General features: G+C 39.3%; 1 protein-coding gene across 1 annotated transcript in view; it reads left to right on the forward strand.

The window, feature by feature from the left end:
- The window catches only part of NKAIN1 (sodium/potassium transporting ATPase interacting 1), a 75,540-nt gene that overhangs the window by 47,014 nt on the left and 6,587 nt on the right, over nucleotides 1-21,939 (forward strand). The window contains exons 3-6 of the mRNA XM_089686301.1: nucleotides 6,005-6,085; nucleotides 10,046-10,243; nucleotides 13,587-13,647; nucleotides 17,630-17,711. Of these exons, the coding sequence (XP_089542427.1) occupies nucleotides 6,005-6,085; nucleotides 10,046-10,243; nucleotides 13,587-13,647; nucleotides 17,630-17,711 (422 nt within the window). The remainder of the gene's footprint in view (nucleotides 1-6,004; nucleotides 6,086-10,045; nucleotides 10,244-13,586; nucleotides 13,648-17,629; nucleotides 17,712-21,939) is intronic.

The following is a 21,939-nucleotide window of genomic DNA, read 5'->3' on the forward strand; positions in this document are numbered from 1 at the left end:
ATGGCTTGTAAATACCCGACTTAAAAAGGGGGAGAAAGCCTGCTTAAAAATGATGAATTGCTCGTAGTGAAGTGAAATGACAAACGGGATGTTTTCTTCCATTCACGCAGACATGACCATCCAAATTTCCACGGCAGCTTGTGTTGTTGTGTCCTTTTCTTTCATTCACGCAGACATGACCATCCAATTTTCCACGGCAGCTTGTGTTGTTGTGTCCTTTGTGTCCATGACTAAACCCTTAACTTGGGAGGGGTGGACTTCAATGACCAGATGAATCCGTACTTAGTTTCCTGTAAGCCAGATGCTGGTACTCCCCCCCCCCCCCCCAAATGACCCCATTTTGGAACATAAACACACCAATGAATTTGATAAGTGGCATGGTGAGTATTTTGCAGATCTCGTTTGCGGCAACAAGTCTGGAAAATTAAGAAAGAAAACAAAAATGTACTTTTTCTTTTCTTTTTTTATTTTTCAAAACCTTCTGAGAAAAAAATGGGATCTGCAAAATACTCACCATTCTTCTTATAAGACTGAATATATTTTGGGGTGTAACTCCAAATATATCCATGGCATGTGTGAGCAATATACCATTTAAATGACAACTTTACAAATTTTGTTTTTGTCATTTTCCAAAAACTTGTGAACAAAAAATAAATCGTCCATGGTCTTCCATGGCCTCTTGGCAAATAGCATAGGGTGTCTACTTTCCAAAATGGGGTACTTTGTAGGTGTTTGTACTGCCCTGGTATTTTAGCACCTCAAGAAATGTGATAGGCTGTCATAAAGTGAAAGCTGTGTAAATTCCAGTATTGTTGTAGATGCTATAGCTTTCACACACTATGGGGGTAAATCTTCCAGAGGGCAAGTGGTTAAAGTGGCATTAAACCCAAAGCAAATATTTTTTATATACAGCATCTCCCAGAATGAGTCCACCCCTCACATTTTTGTAAATATTTAATTCTATCTTTTCATGTGACAATACTGAAGAAATGACACTTTGCTACAATGTAAAGTAGTGAGAGTACCGCTTGTATAACTCAACACAGCCATTAATGTCTAAACCGCTGGCAACAAAAGTGAGTACACCCCTAAGTGACAATGTCCAAATGGGGCCCAATTAGCCATTTTCCCTCCCCGGTGTCATGTCACTCTTTAGTGTTACAAGGTCTCAGGTGTGAATGGGGAGCAGGTGTGTTAAATTTGGTGTTATCGCTCTCACTCTCTTATACTGGTCACTGGAAGTTCAACATGGCACCTCATGGCAACTCTCTGAGGATCTGAAAAAAAGAATTGTTACTCTACATACAGATGGCTTATGCTATTGCCAAGACCCTGAAACTGAGCTGCAGCATGGTGGCCAAGACCATACAGCAGTTTAACAGGACAGGTTCCACTCAGAGCTGGCTTCACCATTGTCGACCAAAGAAGTTGAGTGCACGTGCTCAGCACCATATCCAGAGGTTGTCTTTGGGAAATATACATATGAGTGCTGCCGTCATTGCTGCAGAGGTTGAAGGGATGGAGGGGTCAGCCTGTCAGTGCTCAGACCATACGCCGCACAGGGGCGGACTGACAATTTATGGGGCCCCGGGCAATAGGAAATCATGGGGCCCCTGTGTCCTCGCCCACACTCAAACCACACCCAAAAAAGCCTATGAAAGGTACCAGGGGCATCTCGTGGGGCCCCCTACTGACCCGGGGCCCTCGAGCAGTGCCCGAGTGCCTAAATGGTCCGCCCCTGACGCCGCACACTGCATTAAATTAGTCCCAGAATGAAGCCTCTTTTAAAGGTCATGCACAAGAAAACCATCAAACAGTTTGCTGAAGACAAGCAGACTAAGAACAAGGATTACTGGAACCATGTCCAGTGGTCAGATGAGACTAAAATAAAATGATTTGGTTCAGATGGTGTAAAGCGTGTGTGGCAGCAACCAGGTGAGGAGTACAAAGACAAGTGTGTCTTGCCTACAGTCAAGTATGGTGGTAGGAGTGTCATGGTCTGGGGCTGCATGAGTGCTGCTGACACTGAGGAGCTATAGTTCATTGAGGGAACCATGAATGCCAACATGTACTGTGACATACTGAAGCAGAGCATGATCCCCTCCCTTCAGAGACACACCTCCAAGATGACCACTGCCTTGCTAAATAAGCTGAGGGTAAAGTTAATGAACTGGCCAAGCATGTCTCCAGGACTAAACCCTATTGAGCATCTTTGGGGCATTCTCAAATGGGAGGTGGAGGAGCGCAAGGTTTCTAACATCCACCAGCTCCATGATGTCATCATGGAGGAGTGGAAGAGGACACAAGTGGCAACCTGTGAAGCTCTGGTGAACTCCATGCCCAAGAGTAACCCTCTGATGACATCATAGAGCTGGTGGATGTTAGAGACCTTTCGCTCCTCCACCTTCCATTTGAGGATGCCCCACAGATGCTCAATAAAGTTTAGGTCTGGAGACATGCTTGGCCAGTCCATCACCTTTACCCTCAGCTTCTTTAGCAAGGCAGTGGTTAAGGCAGTGCTGGAAAATAATGGTGGCCACACAAAATATTGACACTTTGGGCCCCATTTGGACATTGTCACTTAGGGGTGTACTCACTTTTGTTGCCAGCGGTTTAGACATTAATGGCTGTGTGTTGAGTTATTTTGAGGGGACAGCAAATTTACACTGCTATACAAGCTGTACAGTCACTACTTTACATTGTAGCAACGTGTCATTTCTTCAGTGTTGTCACATGAAAAGATAGAATAAAATATTTACAAAAATGTGAGCGATGGACTCACTTCTGGGAGATACTGTAACTGATACTGATACTCCAAAAAAGAAGAAAGACAAAAATAGTTATGGACTCAACCAGGAATTGTGGGTTTTTATGATATCCGTCAACATGAATCATAAATAGGTGGTCAAAGCTATATAAATACTTTAATTATACAAACATAGACATATACATACAAAGATACTCTTTTTAAAAAACATCTCAATGGACCTCCAGCAATTCACAACAAAAGGTTTTTGGATGCCAAATATCTTGTGGATGAATTATAAATTGTACAGTCATTAAACACTATTCAGCCTGTCCGGTTAAATGTATTATGGATTTCTCAGTTGACCAATTGGACTCATCTAGGTGGATCCATCTTGGAAAAGTGCCCCTTGGGGGATACAGCTTGGTGCATGAAAAAAAGGGGTCTCCATATACAGTCACAGCGTGTAGTTGAGTCAGAATATAGATATTATATTATGGATATTTCCGTATTGAACCTCCCTCATACACTATGTGGATATATAAGTGAACAATGTTCCAATAGAGACTGTATAATATTGGGATCCCAACTGATGCCAATGCCTTTTCAGATGGATGTGGTTCAGGGGATGAAACCAAAATGGCACAAATTTCCTTCACCATTCTCAGACGTCTGAAATAAGCATCATCCAGGGGAGGATTAGAGCAGTGAACACAAATAACCTCCCTCATATAATGATGCATCCAAAGGGTATAAATCCAAGCTGAATGTTTCCAAGCCATTCAATGCCACATCGCAGATGAACTAGTCCATATATAAAGGCAACAGTCCATATACAACAGTAAGGATATAGGTAGTAGATACTGAATGTTGTTAAGTAGATGTATATACTTATTGAGGCTCTCAAGCACATTGCTGGGTCACAATGGAGCTCAGGAAAGTGTAAGGGGGGGGGGCTGCAGCAAACAAAAGGTTTTTTACCTTCATGCATAAAATGCATGAAGGTAAAAAACCTTGAGCCTTTACAACCACTATAATTCGGTGATAATAAATAAAAGTCCTTTTTTTAAGAACACTGAAAACAAAATATCAAACAAAATTGAAATGACTGAAAATTAACTTTAAAATGTTGATATTTTATTGGTAAATAAATAGAAACAAAAATAGAAAAATAATAGCTGAGGAGAGAGGGGGAAGAAATAGTTAACTGAGGATAATTAGGGTCAATAAGCAGTTAAATAGGAACTCATATTATTTAAAGGAGAGGTAGAGCCAAAGCTTGTTTGGCTGTTCTTTTCCTGTGGATTACAGGAGTGCAGTTCATTCTGCACTGAATACAATACAATACAATGTCAAAATACATAGATACATTGTATCACTCAATGACTTTCTCCAAGTATCATAGTAAATACAATGTCACAACACATAGATACATTGTATTACTCAATGACTTTCTCCAAGTATCATAGTAAATACAATGTCACAATACATAGATACATTGTATCACTCAATGACTTTCTCCAAGTATCATAGTAGTGGAAATCACTTAAAACTTGACAATCATCTCATATCACTAGGTCCGTGCACACCAAGCTAATACTTTTAAAAGCAGATTTGCAGTGTATTCAGATGTCTATACTAACAGTCCTGCTAGAATGGGATTCGGACTCTGATCATTCATTTTTACAAAGATCAGCAGCAAATAGTTATTCCCTTACATTTATCATTGTCAGGAAGACTGTTAACATTTGAGTATAGATCCATGTTTAAAATATACAGCTTGGTACGCTACAGAATTATCACATAGACATAATTCAATAAAACTTCAAGCTTAATTCCATCCAAACGACCTTTTTTAAAGTTTAGTATAAAGTAGAGAAGGGCTACAAACTATATCAGGTCCTCACTGTTGCCTGTGCTTCCACTGGGGAGAGTATGCAAGAAAAAATATCTCCCCTGTAACTTTGTTGCAGCCAAAAGGATAATAACCACAAGAAATATAAATAAAAAATAAAATTTTATTCTACAAAATTATAAAAATTAGGAAAAAGCTCTGGTCTCTATACATGCAAATGTAATGCCTTTCACAACAATGTGCATATGGAACATCAATGCATATAAGGCAAAATTCTTGTAAACCACAGACCTCCAACGCATTTTGATTATCAAATGATCTTCATCAGGGCCTAGTGGTGAAGGTGCCTAAACAATCAAACAATACGATATAGAGGTATATAGAAAATGACTTTTTTTAAGCAAAACATTAATTTCATGACTGGAAATCTGTGTCATCTACATTAATTACCAGAGTATGTAGTACAAAATATTTTGTGTTTTTAATGTCATTGTGTAGGGCTCTGGCAGTGCTCATCCTGTTCCTCCTTGCACAATGGAGCAAATACCAGTCCTGCTGATGGGTTAAGGACCTTTTACGGCCCTGTCCAGCTCTGCTAGAGTAACTGTCTGTCTCCTGGAATCTCCTCCATGCTCTTGAGACTGTGCTGGGAGACACAGCAAACCTTCTGGCAATGGCACGTATTGATGTGCCATCCTGGAGGAGTTGGACTGCCTATGCAACCTCTGTAGGGTTCAGGTATCACCTCATGCTACCAGTAGAGACACTGACCCTAGCCACATGCAAAACTAGTGAAAATCAGTCAGAAAAGATCAGTAGGGAAAAAATGTCAGTGGCCTCCACCTGTAAAACCATTCCTGTTTTGGGGGTTGTCTCATTGTTGCCCATCTAGTGCATGTGTTTTTAATTTTATTAACACCAAAGCAGCTGAAACTGATTAAGAACCCCCTCTGCTACTTAACTGACCAGATCAATATCCCAGGAGTTTAATTGCCTTGATGCTATACTCTGATTAAAAATTGTTCCTTTAATTTTTTTTGATTAGTGTATAGTAAAATGTGATTTTTTTTTAATTTATATTTCTTATGGTTGCTATTCTTTTGGCTGCAAAAATGTCCCAGGGGGATATTTTTTCTTGTTTAATTTTGTTGGGACAGAGCAGCCTTGAACTCACAGGCAATTCCCCTTATCCTCATTTCCCATTTAGATGACCACAAAGGAAGCAAGAAGAATCTGCAGAGCGGAAAGCCTGAAAAAGGTTCTAACCCTTCCCTAAGTCACTAGAATGATTCTGTTGTTTTTTATGCTCCTGTTTAATTTTAGTTCTGCATTTGTTAACGGCATTTTGAGTGTAAATGCTACGTCTCTAATTCTCTACCTTATCTTTTAATATTCCCATACAGTATTCAGTTTGGCTAGCATTATGGGTGGCATGGAATGCATTTATAATCTGTTTCTACCTGGAAGTGGGACATTTATCACAGGTATGATATAATTTGTAGTGTACTGAATGCAATTAATAATCTGTTAGGGTGACATAGCGTTGCTCCCCCCACACCTCACTACCTGTGTACAGTATAACAATATGAAAATGTACTGTGAGATGTGGAAGGGTGATAAGCTGTTTCAGAAGCTTGTAGCTGAAATCTCTTTGGCTAGTTATATACAGTTAATTTTATGTTTTTCTGTCTTTAGTAAAGCTTTGCAGTGCTCTGATCCATCATATTGTAAAGTAATATTTCTTTTGATGATACCTCCACTGTGACATGTAGAAAGAAACTTTATCGAAAGGCATGGTACAGTAGTGCTAGTGCCACCATACCTTTACCTTTATAAACCACTATACACTTGCCAAGCTGCTTTTTGAATAAAAGAATTATAATTACACAAAAAGGTATTACTGCCTCTGTCAGCTGCAGTTCTTGGTCTTTGCTTTATGGCGGAATAGTAGTTAAATACTGTCCCTGCCAGACCACAACAGGTAGAAGTAGTAAGGAATCAATGCCCCATTAGACCGCAAGGGTGAGTGTTCTGGATGACATGTAGAAGTAGTAGGGAATCACTGCCCCTGTTAGACCCCAAGGGTGAGTGCTCTGGAGACATGTAGAAGTAGTAAGGAATCATTGCCCCATTAGACCGCAAAGGATGAGTGCTCTGGATGACATGTAGAAGTAGGGAATCACTGCCCCATTAGACCCCAAGGGTAAGTGCTCTGGAGACATGTAGAAGTTGTAGGGAATCATTGCCCCATTAGACCCCAAGGGTAAGTGCTCTGGAGACATGTAGAAGTAGTAAGGAATCACTTCCCCTGTTAGACCCCAAGGGTGAGTGCTCTGGAGACAGGTAGAAGTAGTAGGGAATCACTGCCCCATTAGACCCCAAGGGTGAATGCTCTGGAGACAGGTAGAAGTAGTAGGGAATCACTGCCACTGCTAGACTCCAAGGGTGAGTGCTCTGGAGACAAGTAGAAGTAGTAGGGAATCACTGCCCCTGTTAGACCCCAAGGGTGAGTGCTCTGGAGACACATAGAAGTAGTAGGGAATCACTGCCCCTGCTAGACCCCAAGGGTGAGTGCTCTGGAGACACATAGAAGTAGTAGGGAATCACTGCCCCTGCTAGACCCCAAGGGTGAGTGCTCTGGAGACAAGTAGAAGTAGTAGGGAATCACTGCCCCTGTTAGACCCCAAGGGTGAGTGCTCTGGAGACACATAGAAGTAGTAGGGAATCACTGCCCCTGCTAGACCCCAAGGGTGAGTGCTCTGGATGACAGAGAAGTACATAGAGGCTACTTTAAGGTCTTTTTGACAGTGGGCAAAGTGAGATGCAAAAATAACTTAAGTTTCAAACTTTTTTATACACTCTATATGTAATATTTGCAACTTTTTTCTGATGCAAGAAGTAATTAAAACAGAACTTAACCTAGCTATGATGTGAGGTGTTCATGCCATAGTGTGGAAATATGCACAGCATACTTGCACTTCAAGACAGACTTGACTCTGGGTTTGCTCTCTTTCAACACTGACAGGTCCATTCTTGGTTTCACCCCGCTATCACCATCTTCACCAGACCAGCATACACTGGGGATATCGAGAAATCACTTAAATAGAAGCTGTCTGATAAAGTGAAGCACACTATGAAAATATAAAAAAGCAATACCTCATATCGCGATGTAAAGAAATTCAAGATTAATAAACTATCTAGAAAAAAAAAAAAAAAAACTTAAACATATATGTAAAAGGTTATTCACATTAAGGGTAACCTTTCAAAACAGCAATGTTAAAGATTTCTATTGCTGGCTTGCTTTTAAAGATTGCAGATTCTAGGGCTTTCACCCTTCATCCTGCTTTTACTCCTTGGTAGGTCACTTGCCTGGAATGTACAGTTGTGTTCAAAATAATAGCAGTCAGACATCACTAACCTGATCAATCACTGTTTTTGGTAGAAATGATATTTCTACATGGCAAATAATTTACTAGCAGGTGTAGTAGAGTAATAGAAATCCAACAGACCCAACAGTCATGACATGCATGCTGCTGATTCTGTGTAATTTAATCACTAATTGAAAGGGGCATGTTCAAAATAATAGCAGTGTGGAGTTCTATTAGTGAGGTCATTCATTCTTTGAAAAACAGGTGGCAATTATTGCCCTTATTTAAGGAAGGAAGGCAGCAAATGTTGTACATGCTGGTTACAGTGCATTTCTCTCTGAAATTCTGAGGAAAATGGGTCGTTCCAGACATTGTTCAGAAGAACAGCGTACCTTGATTAAAAAGTTGATTGGAGAGGGGAAACATATAAAGAAGTGCAGAAAATGATAGGCTGCTCAGCTAAAATGATCGCAAATGCTTTAAAATGGCAACCAAAACCTGAAAGACGTGGAAGAAAGTGAAAAACTACCATTCAAATAGATAGAAGAATAACCAAAATGGCAAGGACTCAGCCAACAATCAGCTCCAGGAAGATCAAAGAAGGTCTAAAGTTACCTGTGAGTACTGTTACAATTAGAAGACGGCTATGTGAAGCCAAGCTATCTGCAAGAAGCCCCCGCAAAGTCCCACTGTTGAAAAAAAGACATGTGCTGAAGAGGTTACAATAAAAGAGCACATTGACTGGCCTAAAGAGAAATGGCGCAACATTTTGTGGACTGATGAAAGTAAGATTTTTTTTTTTGGGTCTAGTGGCCGGAGACAGTTTGTCAGACGACCTCCAAACACTGAATTCAAGCCACAGTACACTGTGAAGACAGTGAAGCATGGGGATGTTTCTCATACTACGGTGTTGGGCCCAGGGGCAGACTGACAACTCATGGGGCCCCAGGGCAATATGGGGTCATGGGGCCCCTGTGTCCTTGCCCACACTCAAAATAAGCCTATAAAAAGGTACCAGGGGCATTTCATGGGGCCCCCTACTGACCCAGGGCCCTCGGGCAGTGCCCGAGTGCTCGAATGGTCAGTCCGCCCCTGGTTGGGCCTATTTATCGCATACCAGGGATCATGGATCAGTTTGAATACATCAGAATACTTGAAGAGGTCATGCTGCCTTATGCTGAAGAGGAAATGCCCTTGAAATGGGTGTTCCAACAAGACAACGACCCCAAACACACCAGTAAAAGAAGAATACAAACACTGCTATTTTTTTGGACCTGCAGTGCCAATCACAATGCACTGTGAAAGTGCAGTGCATTGTGAGGTGCAGCGTGCGAATAGCCCACTGAACGCCCTTACCATCCGTGTGTTCGCCAAACACGAACGGCCAATGTTCGAGTCGAACTTGAGTTCGACTCGAACATACAGACTGTTACTAATCATGGGGCATGCTTGCAAATGAAATCTGCAATAGTGAAGCATAAAGCAGTTGAGAAAAACACTTTAGCTTTAAACATCCCAGCCACGGCACCTCCTGCCTGGAGTTTGCATGTTCTCCCTGTGCCTGCGTGGGTTTCCTCCGGGTACTCCGGTTTCCTCCCACACACCAAAGACATGGTGGTAGGTTAATTGGATCCTGTCTAAATTGGCCCTAGTATGTATATGTATGAATGTGAGTTAGGGACCTTAGATTGTACACCCCTTGAGGGTTAGAGACTGATGTGAATGTACAATATATATGTAAAGCGCTGGGTAAAATTGACGGCGCTATATAAGTACCTGAAATAAATAAATAATAAACATTTTTTTTTGCAAAATAAATCTTGTTTATACAGATATGGTTAAATGAATTGTGGAGATATTGACACTGTCAACCATTCACATTTTCTTTGTATTGTCAAAGTGGCAATTAAAATGTATAGGCTGAAACTGGACAGGTCATTATGGGAAAAAAATGTAGTTTTCCTTTTTTCCAATATTAATGTGCGGTTCTTAGTCTGCTACCAGTGTCATACTACATTGTATTTTCTTGTTGTCTGTGCAAGCTTGGAGTAATTCTTGTAAATGCTATTCCCACAGCACAGGGACCTAATAATGAACTTTAACACCTCTTTACATCGATCATGGTGGATGGAAAATGGACCAGGCTGCCTGGTGACACCAGTTCGTACAGCCCCTTTGTCACTGGCTGATCACCATATGGTAACAGTGACTGGATGTCTTCTTGATTATCCATATATCGAGGCCCTGAGCAGTGCTTTACAGATTTTTCTAGCGGTGAGTATTTCCGATGATAAACAACAGAATATGTCTCAAGGATTGTTACATGAGAAATTTCAGTCCAGGTTTACATAATATGATATCATCCTGTTACATAATATTGTGAGAAGACACTGAAATGAAAATGTTGCCTTGGAAAGTGCATTTTTAAATGATGCGGAAATGACACTGAAAAACGAAATGTCAAGAACGTCTGAAGGCCCCAACATTTTCCTAGGAAGAAGACAATCTTAAAGCTGAACTTCATACAAAGCTACTGTAAATACGCAGAACGAATTCTTATATGAGAGCGTTTTACCTGCCAAATGATTTACATTTCTGTCAATCCAGTCCTGAGATTTACACAGCCTGTCTGTTGGTTTCCAATATATGGAACTACGAATAGTGTTGTTCTTGCTGTGGACAGTTAAGTCCAAAGAGTGTATACTATATAATGCAGAGTGGGCCCTTTGTTGACTAATGGTAGGGTGTTTATTACAATTTCTGTAGAAATGGATCCGTAATTTATTGCTACCATTCTTATTTAATAGGATATCAGCTATATACTGGTAGTAGCATATGTACTTATGAGTGTAAGACAGGGAGGGCAAAAATCTCTTAACCAAGACACTATGCCACTACATACATTTTTTATTAGTAGGGTTGGGAAGGATGAAACCTCATTAGCTCTCTAATGCTGTATGTATCCCTGTTGTAGATCTACCCTTACTAAAGTGTCAGTATTGCCATAAGAACAGCAAGTGAAGGAAAATTTCTCCATCAGGAAACTGAAAAAAAAACTGCAGAGGCTGTAACCATTCCCTACTTTTTCCATAACTAATTCCGGCCATATATAGTTCGAATCAGGGGCGGACTGACAACTCATGGGGCCCCCGGGCAATAGGGGATAATGGGGCCCCTGTGTCCTTGCCCAAACTCAAAAAAGCCTATGAAAAAGGTACCAGGAGCATCTCATGGGGCCCCCTACTGACCCGGGCCCTCGGGTAGTGCCCGAGTTTCCAAATGGCCAGTCCACCCCTGGTTCGAATTCCAAATGATTTTCATATGAAAATCGAACCTAAGAATAATCGGCAGATTTTCGCTCTGTTAGTGGGGCAATGGCATCGGCCGATTTTTGTGGTTCCTCCCCATTTCGTTTATCGGGCATGCTGGAAAATTCGTGAAAAATGACCGATTTTTCAAAATCTTTGGTGGCACCATCTTATTAAAGAACGAACGTTTCGATTTTCAGACAAAACATTCGGAATTCGAACCATGTATGGCCTGCATAGGGCTGCTTTCACACTGATCCCTTTTTTCTTCTGCTTTTGTGTTAAAAAAAGCAAAAGAAAAATGTGTAACCATGTATTGCAGTGGTTCACATTGGTCCGTTGCGGGTCCGGTGCTTTTTTTTAAATACTGCTTGCTGCATTTTTGGTGCAGGTTTGGCATGGTAAAAAAAAAAACAATTGAAATCAATGGAAAACGCAGCAAAAACACACACAAAAATTCACCTGCATAGTGTTTTTGGTGCGTTTTTTGAGTCCTGTAAAAAATGCACTACAAATACAGCAAAAGAATGCATATCCGTTTTGCCTTGTTTTTGCATCAGTGTGAAAGTAGTCTAAAAGAACCCTTTGTCTGGAAATATTTTAAACCTGTGACCTGAATTGCAACCTAAGTATTATTGTTCTATTTATAATAGAAGATGAGATGGGCTAAAGGATATGATAAACCTTTCACTGATGACCTTCTGAAAATGCTATTTCACACCCATATGGAAGAAAAATATATTTGAAATACATTTTAAAAATATTCCTCACAAATATATTGACATATATTTAAAATGCTACAATTTTGGCCATATTCAATATATATATATACATACATACATACACACACATATACACACACATACACACTGTATGTTGAAATGCATTTTTATTACAAAATATATGAAAATATTTTTAAAAATACATTTCAAATATACTGTATGTCTTTAAAAATACAAATCTACATCTTTGGAATATATATTTTTTAAATATATTCTTCATATTTTTCTAATATATAAAAAAGTCATTTTAACATATATCTTTACATATAAATATACATATTGTAAATGCATTCCAAAAATGTAGATTTGTATTTTTAAAGACATACAGTATAATTGAAATGTATTTTTAAAAATATTTTCAGATATTTTGTAATAAAAACGCATTTCAACATACAGTATATATATATATATATATATATATATATATATATATATTTTTTATATATATATATTTATATTTGGGCAAAATTGTAGCATTTTAAATATATGTCAATATATTGTGGAAGAATATTTTTTAAATATATTTCTAATATATTTTTCTTCCATGTGGGCAGTTAGCTGTCATGCAGATCCGCTGGGTTTAATAATTTTTTAATCACTGACCTGGAAGAAGTATTTAAAGGGAAAAGTCAGAAGCCATTATCTGTATACTTTTTCTGGGTCAGTTACTTAAAATATTGATAAAACAAGTGGTTATGGCAGCCAGACAACCATTACTTTCAGAAGAATGACACAGTATAGTGATATACAGTATATGGTGATTTGGTGGGATACAGTCTAGGGGGACATGAGCACACCAAAAAGTTGATTTATAATCTGTTCTCTAACCTATTTAAAGTTATACACTGTATATGGCTGAAATCAACTGCCCTTGTTATGTATCAGGGGCATCTATAGTTACTTTTTGCATAAGCAATTCAATAAGTAGGGGTAATGCCTTATATATAGATGGTCAGTAGAGGAAGAACCGGTAAATCTCTGTATTTAACACAATAATAAAAACATGGAACAATAGCAACCCATTAACATTTTAGAATTCCCTTTAAAGTGTACTTTTGGATATGTTTTATATTATCAAAGGGGGAGATTTATTAAAACTGGTGTGCACAGAATCTGGTGCAGCTGTTCATAGTAACCAATCAGCTTCTAACTTCAGTTTGTTCAAATAAGCTTTCACAATAATGCCTAGAAGTTGATTGGTTACTATGCACAGCTGCACCAGATTTTGTGCCTCAATATACGTTATAGTTTTTGTCTTCTCATATATGTTTCTTCCGGATATTCCAGTTTCCTCCCACACTCCAAAGACATGCTGGTAGGTTAATTGGATCCTATCTAAAAATGGCCCTAATATGTGTATGAATGTGAGTTAGGGACCTTAGATTGTACGCTCCTTGAGGGTTAGGGACTGATGTGAATGTACAATATATATGTAAAGCTGCGTAAACTGACAGCGCTATATAAGTACCTGAAATAAATATAATAAATATTATATTGTTTTTCCCTTCCATGTATTCCTGCACACAGCTGTTCGGTTTTGTCTATGCCTGTTACGTCAGCAAAGTTTTCATGGATGAAGAAGACAGCTGTAAGTAATACTCTTCAGGACTTGTGTACAAAGTAGAGAACTGAACAAGCCAGCACACTCCACATTTATTTTATATCATGGCTGCCTAAATCTAAATATGTGCTCTTTACTTAAATTCTGGAGGTTCAGATTATTGTTGGGCCATCAAGACCTGCTGGTGTGTGACTAGCTGAAATCCCAATTTATGGCAAATGTTTTTTTTCTTTTTTTTTCTTTTTTCCCAAAGGGAGATTAGGAATATTTCCCTTCACTTCCTATCCTACAAACTCAAAAGAAAGTGATCTTAGCTGTCAAAGGAACAAGTTTCCCAATGGTAGATTTCTCTTCTATTCCTGCTCTGGTGGAAACTCAATATTTTATTTATTCCCAGTTGCATTGATGATCGGTACAATAACAGGGAAACAGATCACAATAAAAACATGCAGTGGTTTGAACCCCTCTCCATTCTAACCAAATCTAAAAAAAAAAAAAAAAGTTTGCCTTTAGCTGTACTTAAAAAAAAACCTCAGGCAGCAACACGTCCCTTTTCTTCGGTGCTTACCCCCATAGTGTTTCTCTGACACAAGGGGGTTTATTTACTAAAGCTGGTTCACTCAGAATCTTGTACACTTCTGCAGAAAAACCAATCAGCTTCCAGGTTTTATTACTAAAGCTTATTTGAAAAAGCTGAGGTTAGTAGTTGATTGGCTATCACGCACAGGTGCACAAGATTCTGGGTGAACCAGCTTTAGTAAGTAAACCCCAAGATGTTCTTACTCTTCCTAACTGGATGATGCCCTGCATAACTGAAAGTGACAAGTGTATGGGAGAACCAGTCTACTGAAAGTACATGACCAGTGACAGTTTTGAGAAACACTGCACTACCTAAGACTCCTTGTAGATGTGTATCACCCTTGACAACCCATATGGAAGAAAAATATAATATTCTTCCCAAATATATTGCCATATATTTTAAATGCTAAAATGTTGGCCATATTCAATATATTGAAAATAAATTAAAAAAAAAATATTTATATATATATATATATATATATATATATATATATATATATATACATTGCATGTTGAGATGCATTTTTATTACAAAATATATGAAAAATATTTTAATATTAATTCATATTTTTTAAATATATTCTTCAGATTTTTTTAACATATAAAAAAGTCATTTTAACATACATTTTTAAATGCATTCCAAAAATGTAGTTTTAAAGATATACAGTATATTTGAAATGTATTTTTAAAAATATTTTTCATATATTTTGTAATAAAAAAATCCATTTCAACATGCAGTATATATATTTATTGAAATATATTTTGAAATATATTGACTATGACCAAAATTGTAGCATTTCAAATATATGGCAATATATTTGGGAAGAATAACTTTAAAATATATTTCAAATATATTTTTCTTCCATGTGGGAAGAAGTTCACCAAATATGAATAATTATAGGTGCAGCGCTAATAAATAAATAAATATAATAAATGAATATATCCAAAAATAAAAGTAATTAATGCATAAAAGAGTCCGGTGGTATGAAAATATATTAAATTAGTTCAAGAGGTAAATCCAAAGGGTAATACATTTCAACAGCAGATATTGCATAGACTTATGACAGGAATCAGTAGTAAAAGTGCGCACTCACCGGATGCGCATAGGTAATGCACATATAATATTATAACCACCAGGGTATCGGATGCGCATAGGTAATGCGCATATAATATTATAACCACCAAGATATTTCTAGATAGGCGGGACAAATAGGTGAACTTCCATCTATGGAATGGTCATCAAGCCTTGGGAAATAGTTGGAATCTGCTGGATCCAGAGGTCCCCTTAAGGATGAATAGGTGCTCAACCTGAGTACAGGGCTCCCTTCCTCTGGTAGTAGGAAATCATTGGGGGTGACCTGCAAGTTTAATAGCTCCAATAGGGAGCCAAGAAACAGGTGGCCATGGTGTAGTATTTCAAGAATATTTTAATGGTAATCAAATGATTAAAAATCACAGGGTAGTATAGGTACAAAACTCCAATAAAATGCAGAGTATGCAGCACTAACCCTAAAAAAGATGGCCACCGGGCTTCCTTGTAGCTCCGGCAGCAGTGACGTTACGCTCTGTCAGGTTCCTCCTAAGGCCTTTCGTGCAATGGCACATCATCAGAGGGGAGACAGACGGTCTAACTATTTCCCAAGGCTTGATGACCATTCCATAGATGGAAGTTCACCTATTAGTCCCGCCTATCTAGAGTTATCCTGGTGGTTATAATATTATATGCGTATTATCTATGCGCATCCGGTGAGTGCGCACTTTTACTACTGGTTCCTATCACAAGTCTACGCAATATGTGCTGTTGAATTTATTACCCTTTGGATTTACCACATAAACTAATTTAATATATTTTCATATCACCGGACTCTTTTATGCATTATTTACTTTTATTATTGGATATATTCATTTATTATATTTATTTATTTATTAGCGCTGCACCTATACTTATATTGATTCATTTTTGGAGGTTTATTTTGGTTACCTTTTGGTGTTTCAGCGGCTAGTTTAAGGAGCGCTCACTATATATACCACATCTTGTCTTGGAAATTCGCTTTAACGAATTTCTCCTTACCGTGAGTACTCGCAGTTGGATGCGCAGAAATCCCCCATAAAGCTGTGCGAATCTCACTTACCACGACTGCAGCTAAACTACACGATTCCTGCCCATCCAAATGGGTTAGCTTCTGTTGAAATGTGGGTGATTGGAGCTCCCTATACCTGGAAATGATCACACGACACTTTCAGGTTGATGGTTGAATTCACATAAGGGCAATTTTCATTCTCCCCTTTGGTTTTATTACAAATACACACACGCCCCCCCACATGAATAAGGTCAAACCCCTCCCACAGAACAATGCAATGGGGAGTGCCTATACACAGGATGTACATTCCGATTGGAGCATAGCCTTTCCTATTATCTGTCACTGGTCCTCCCCCATGAGCCTTCTGAGGTCAGCAGACTTCCTCCCCTTCCCCCCATGAGCCCTCTATGGAGAGCATATCTCTTGTTCCAGCTCCTAGCAGTATGTTCATTCTCTGTACAAGCATTCCCTAGAAATATCAGTCTGTACCTGGATGGGCCCGATACGATCTTTATTAAAACACATCCATCCGGATACAGTTCAGATTGGTAATGGGTTGTAAGATATGCATAAGCCTACACGCGGAGTTCGTACCGCTTGGCGCCTTGCGGCACGGAGTCCATGTGGTACTATGCTGCTGATATGTGGATACAGGCCCACGGTCTACTGCCAGCGGCATTTGCATCGAATGCCGTGGTGGTATACACGCAGGTCTATAAGCGCAGATCTGCCATCTCATCCATTACCGAGCTGAGTACTGTAATACATACCATGTACATGCGCATGGCCCAATTGCAGCCTTAATTAAGCCACACGAGAGACATATGAATAACACGAATATATGACACATTTAAAGTTCGACCAACAATACAAAATTTCCATGACAATCTAAATAGGAATAATTGCTTATTGCTGAAACATCAGGGACATTTTTTGGGGATGCCTGCTGTCTGTGAGTCATAGAAATAGTAGTTAGGTAATTACACAGATGAGAATTCTGGGAAGTCTTGCCTACAGAGTACTATTGCCATGGGTGTAAGGAAGAGAAATGTCAATTATCGGCACTTGTAGAAGGTTATAGCTATAGCAGATTCAAATGGAAATCCGATTTATAATAGCAATGAATTACAATATGATTTGTTTAGCAACTGAATATTATATCTTTTTTTTTAAAACAATACTGCAGTTGTCCTCGAGTATAGCACTAAGCAATCAACATACAACTGGCCATTTATTATAGGCTCTGTCATGCACTAGGCCTCTGCTAGCAATACTTATATTCTAATAATATTAAATGATAGAACAGTATTTTTATCAGCACATAATGAATTGTCTTTTTTATTTTGCAGTTGATTTCATTGGCTCCTATGATTCCTATGGATATCAGGCTCCCATGAAGACCTCACACCTTCAGCTGCAGCCACTGTACAAGTGGGTCACAGTACTAATGTCTGCCACATACTAAATCACTTCATCGTAGGATGTCATTGTATGTCTTTCGTACTGATAAAGGAAAAGTAAATGGAAAGATCACAGGGTAGGGCCTTTTTTAAAGTGACACACAGCTACAGTACGCAGTAGTGTAGGAAAGAATGAGTAGAATGATCTAGTATGACGTGGGATGAATGGAAAGCTCACATTTTCGATGACTCAATGCAGCAACTTATATAATGTGGGAGCACAGCATTTCAAGGATCCACCTCTGCACCTCTGGTGATCTAATAGCAAACGTTGTTCGGCTTCCATTCTTTACACCTTGTAATCATTGCTTGAGTGTAGGTCAGTTGTTTCCTTTGGTGTCCAGGGTCTTGTTTTGAGATTACTACCGGTTGGATATTTTTTCTTATACATTTTGGTTTAAGATATCAACAAAAAAGTATGTATGATAAATAGAAGAATATCAGTCAATTTTAAAAATTATTTTCCATCATCCTTTAACTATCCTTAATGTAACCTCAGGCTATATTTCAGCCCTTTAGTACAAGACATATGTCTAATTGTCCCTACAGTGTAGCGGGCTTGTTAATGATTTTTTGGTCTTTACTGTATTTACAGCTGTAGATATTTTAAAGCGGAGCTCCAGTCCCCAGAATAATTTTTTTTAAAAATCAGACCCAGGATTTCCTTTCCGTTAGCATTATCAAATGGATAAAGTTTTAGTAATAGCTTTGTAATTACTTTCAAGTAAGTTAAACTTTACCTGGATCTCGGAAGCAGGCAGGCGCAATGATGGCTGTGGGCATCTAAAACCCGCAGGTCTTTACTTCCTGGAATTGGTGCGGCTGGCTATCCCACCACTCGATCTCGCGCCTGTGCGAAGTACCGGTTTCGAAGTACTGCGATATTAAATCACTAGGAACCCAAAGGACTCCTGGGATATAAGACACGACATCTCAGGAGACCTTGCGATTTGCCTTACAACGTCATTGCCTAGGTGGCCAGGACTGGAACTGCAGTCCTAAAAAAGGATTGAAAGGTTTTTATAATACCGAAAAAAGAATTATCCAAATTATGCTTTACAAAACAGGTACAATGTACAGAGATGCACTTTAAAAAATGGGTGGAACTCCGCTTTAAGAACAAGGTTTTAATTATAGGAGCCTATTCATTTATTCATATGCATTTTAATGTTGTAACCTTTGCACTATGTCCATAGCAACCACTCACTTTCTTTCTGACTTGCAACTATCAAATAAAATGAAATTGGCAGTTGGTTACTGTGAACACTTGCAAAACTGCCAGAGCCCTAAAGCATGATGGGACTCGTGCAGCATCCCAAGTTACTCCATTAATGAATGTCCTGAGACATTTCCACAGTTTCGTTGCATGTCTAGTTGTCTATATTGGGTTGTTTCAATGAACAGAAGCAAGTTGCATAGGTGTTTGTGTGTTATGGTCTCATCATGGCTCAATCAGCTCACTCCTACCCTTGTGCAGTAGATCAGGGCACACCAATGGAAGCGTAGGCTACTAGATATACAGTGGGGCAAAAAAGTATTTAGTCAGCCACTAATTGTGCAAGTTCTCCCACTTAAAAAGATGAGAGAGGCCTGCAATTGGCATCATAGGTAGACCTCAACTATGAGAGACAAAATGAGAAAAAAAATCCAGACAATCACATTGGCTGATTTGGAAAGAATTTATTTGCAAATTATGGTGGAAAATAAGTATTTGGTCACCTACAAACAAGCAAGATTTCTGGCTCTCACAGACCTGTACCTTCTTCTTTAAGAGGCTCCTCTGTCCTGCACTCATTACCTGTATCAATGGCACCTGTTTGAACTTGTTATCAGTATAAAAGACACCTGTCCACAACCTCAAACAGTCACACTCCAAACTCCACTATGGTGAAGACAAAAGAGCTGTCGAAGGACACCAGAAACAAAATTGTAGACCTGCACCAGGCTGGGAAGACTGAATCTGCATTAGGCAAGCAGCTTGGTGTGAACAAATCAACTGTGGGAGCAATAATTAGAAAATGGAAGACATACAAGACCACTGATAATCTCCCTCGATCTGGGGCTCCACGCAAGATCTCACCCCGTGGGGTCAAAATGATCACAAGAACGGTGAGCAAAAATCCCAGGACCACATGGGGGGACCTAGTGAATGACCTGCAGAGATCTGGGACCAACGTAACAAAGGCTACCATCAGTAACACACTACGCCGCCAGGGACTCAGATCCTGCAGTGCCAGACATGTCCCCCTGCTTAAGCCAGTACATGTCCGGGCCCGTCTGAAGTTTGCTAGAGAGCATTTGGATGATCCAGAAGAGGATTGGGAGAATGTCATATGGTCAGATGAAACCAAAATAGAACTGTTTGGTAGAAACACAACTCGTCGTGTTTGGAGGAGAGAGAATGCTGAGTTGCATCCAAAGAACACCATACCTACTGTGAAGCATGGGGGTGGCAACATCATGCTTTGGGGCTGTTTCTCCGCAAAGGGACCAGGACGACTGATCCATGTACAGGACAGAATGAATGGGGCCATGTATCGTGAGCTTTTGAGTGCAAACCTCCTTCTATCAGCAAGGGCATTGAAGATGAAACGTGGCTGGGTCTTCCAACATGACAATGATCCCAAACATACTGCCCGGGCAACAAAGGAGTGGCTTTGTAAGAAGCATTTCAGTCTCCAGATCTCAACCCCATAGAAAACCTTTGGAGGGAGATGAAAGTCCGTGTTGCCCAGCGACAGCCCCAAAACATCACTGCTCTAGAGGAGATCTGTATGGAGGAATGGGCCAACATACCAGCAACAGTGTGTGCCAACCTTGTGAAGACTTACAGGAAACGTTTGACCTCTGTCATTGCCAACAAAGGATATATAACAAAGTATTGAGATGAACTTTTGATATTGACCAAATACTTATTTTCCACCATAATTTGCAAATAAATTCTTTCCAAATCAGCCAATGTGATTGTCTGGATTTTTTTTCTCATTTTGTTTCTCATAGTTGAGGTCTACCTATAATGCCAACTACAGGCCTCCTTCATCTTTTTAAGTGGGAGAACTTGCACAATTGGTGGCTGACTAAATACTTTTTTGCCCCACTGTACTTGTAATATTGAAACATGGTGCAGTGCCTGTATGGGCTTCCCCCAACTATGTCCAGAAATGAATGAACTAAAAATACAAGTTCTTTAGTTAGGAAAATAGGAAACAAAGTACAGAAAAATAAGAGAGATTACATTTTACGTCAGTATAAAAGTAAATATGAATTAATTAGTTGCATTTTATAATCTGACATAATGACAAGAGCAAGTGTATGTTTGTGTTATCTGTCTTGGTGGTAGAATGTGTTGCCTGCTGCAGTATTTGCAGTACTGAATCAAAGTGTAATGTGTACCAAGTAAACTACAGCTCTGTTCGTCAATTAACATGATTACATATAGGGCCAGTCCACCCAAAACTGACATTTCAATTATTGTTGGATGTTGGATGTTGGATGTTGGAAATCACCAATTTCTTATATCTCTGGGGGATTTATTCCACCAGGTTGCGCCTGAAGTTAATATATTTCTTTTGGGCGGACTGATAAAATATTTAAATGGTAAGTTCGTCGTTTACACATCAAAAATGTCCCCATGCACCATAGTGTCCCCAATATATTAAAAATGCGACTGCTCCCAAACAAGCACCCACCTCAGGAGTGTCTGACACCATTTTGCTCACCAATCTGTCCTGCAGATGGCAGGATACACACAGTAAATTCAACAGAATTCCACAAACGAGCACTCCCAGCATCCTTCACATGCACGGTCCACTCTCCTTTATTTGCAGAATGCTGAGCTGTGAGAGGGAGTGAACTGTGTATGCACTGGTTGGGAGGGAGGCTGTCAGTGCTTCTATATTGATTTCCAGGCCTGGGTGCATTTTGCCATCTGCCGGACAGATTGGGGAGGACAATGGTGTCAGCACCTGAAAAGGTAAGAGGTGGTCATTTACAGTTGTGGCCAAAATTATTCAACCCCCACTGAAATTGAGTGTTTTGGCCAGTTTGACATTGCTTTTGATCATTCAGTCATCTTGCTTACATTTACATTAAAGAGGCACTTGTAGGTCAGACAAATATAACATAACAGTTATAATGAAATAACCACAAATGTCTTTTCTGTGCTCACAGCATTATCAGTTTTATTCAACCCCCAAGTG

Source organism: Staurois parvus, unplaced genomic scaffold, assembly GCF_062004578.1.
Source record: "Staurois parvus isolate SC_StPar_1 unplaced genomic scaffold, SC_StPar_1.0 ptg000394l, whole genome shotgun sequence".
In the NCBI taxonomy this organism is placed as follows: Eukaryota; Metazoa; Chordata; class Amphibia; order Anura; family Ranidae; genus Staurois; species Staurois parvus.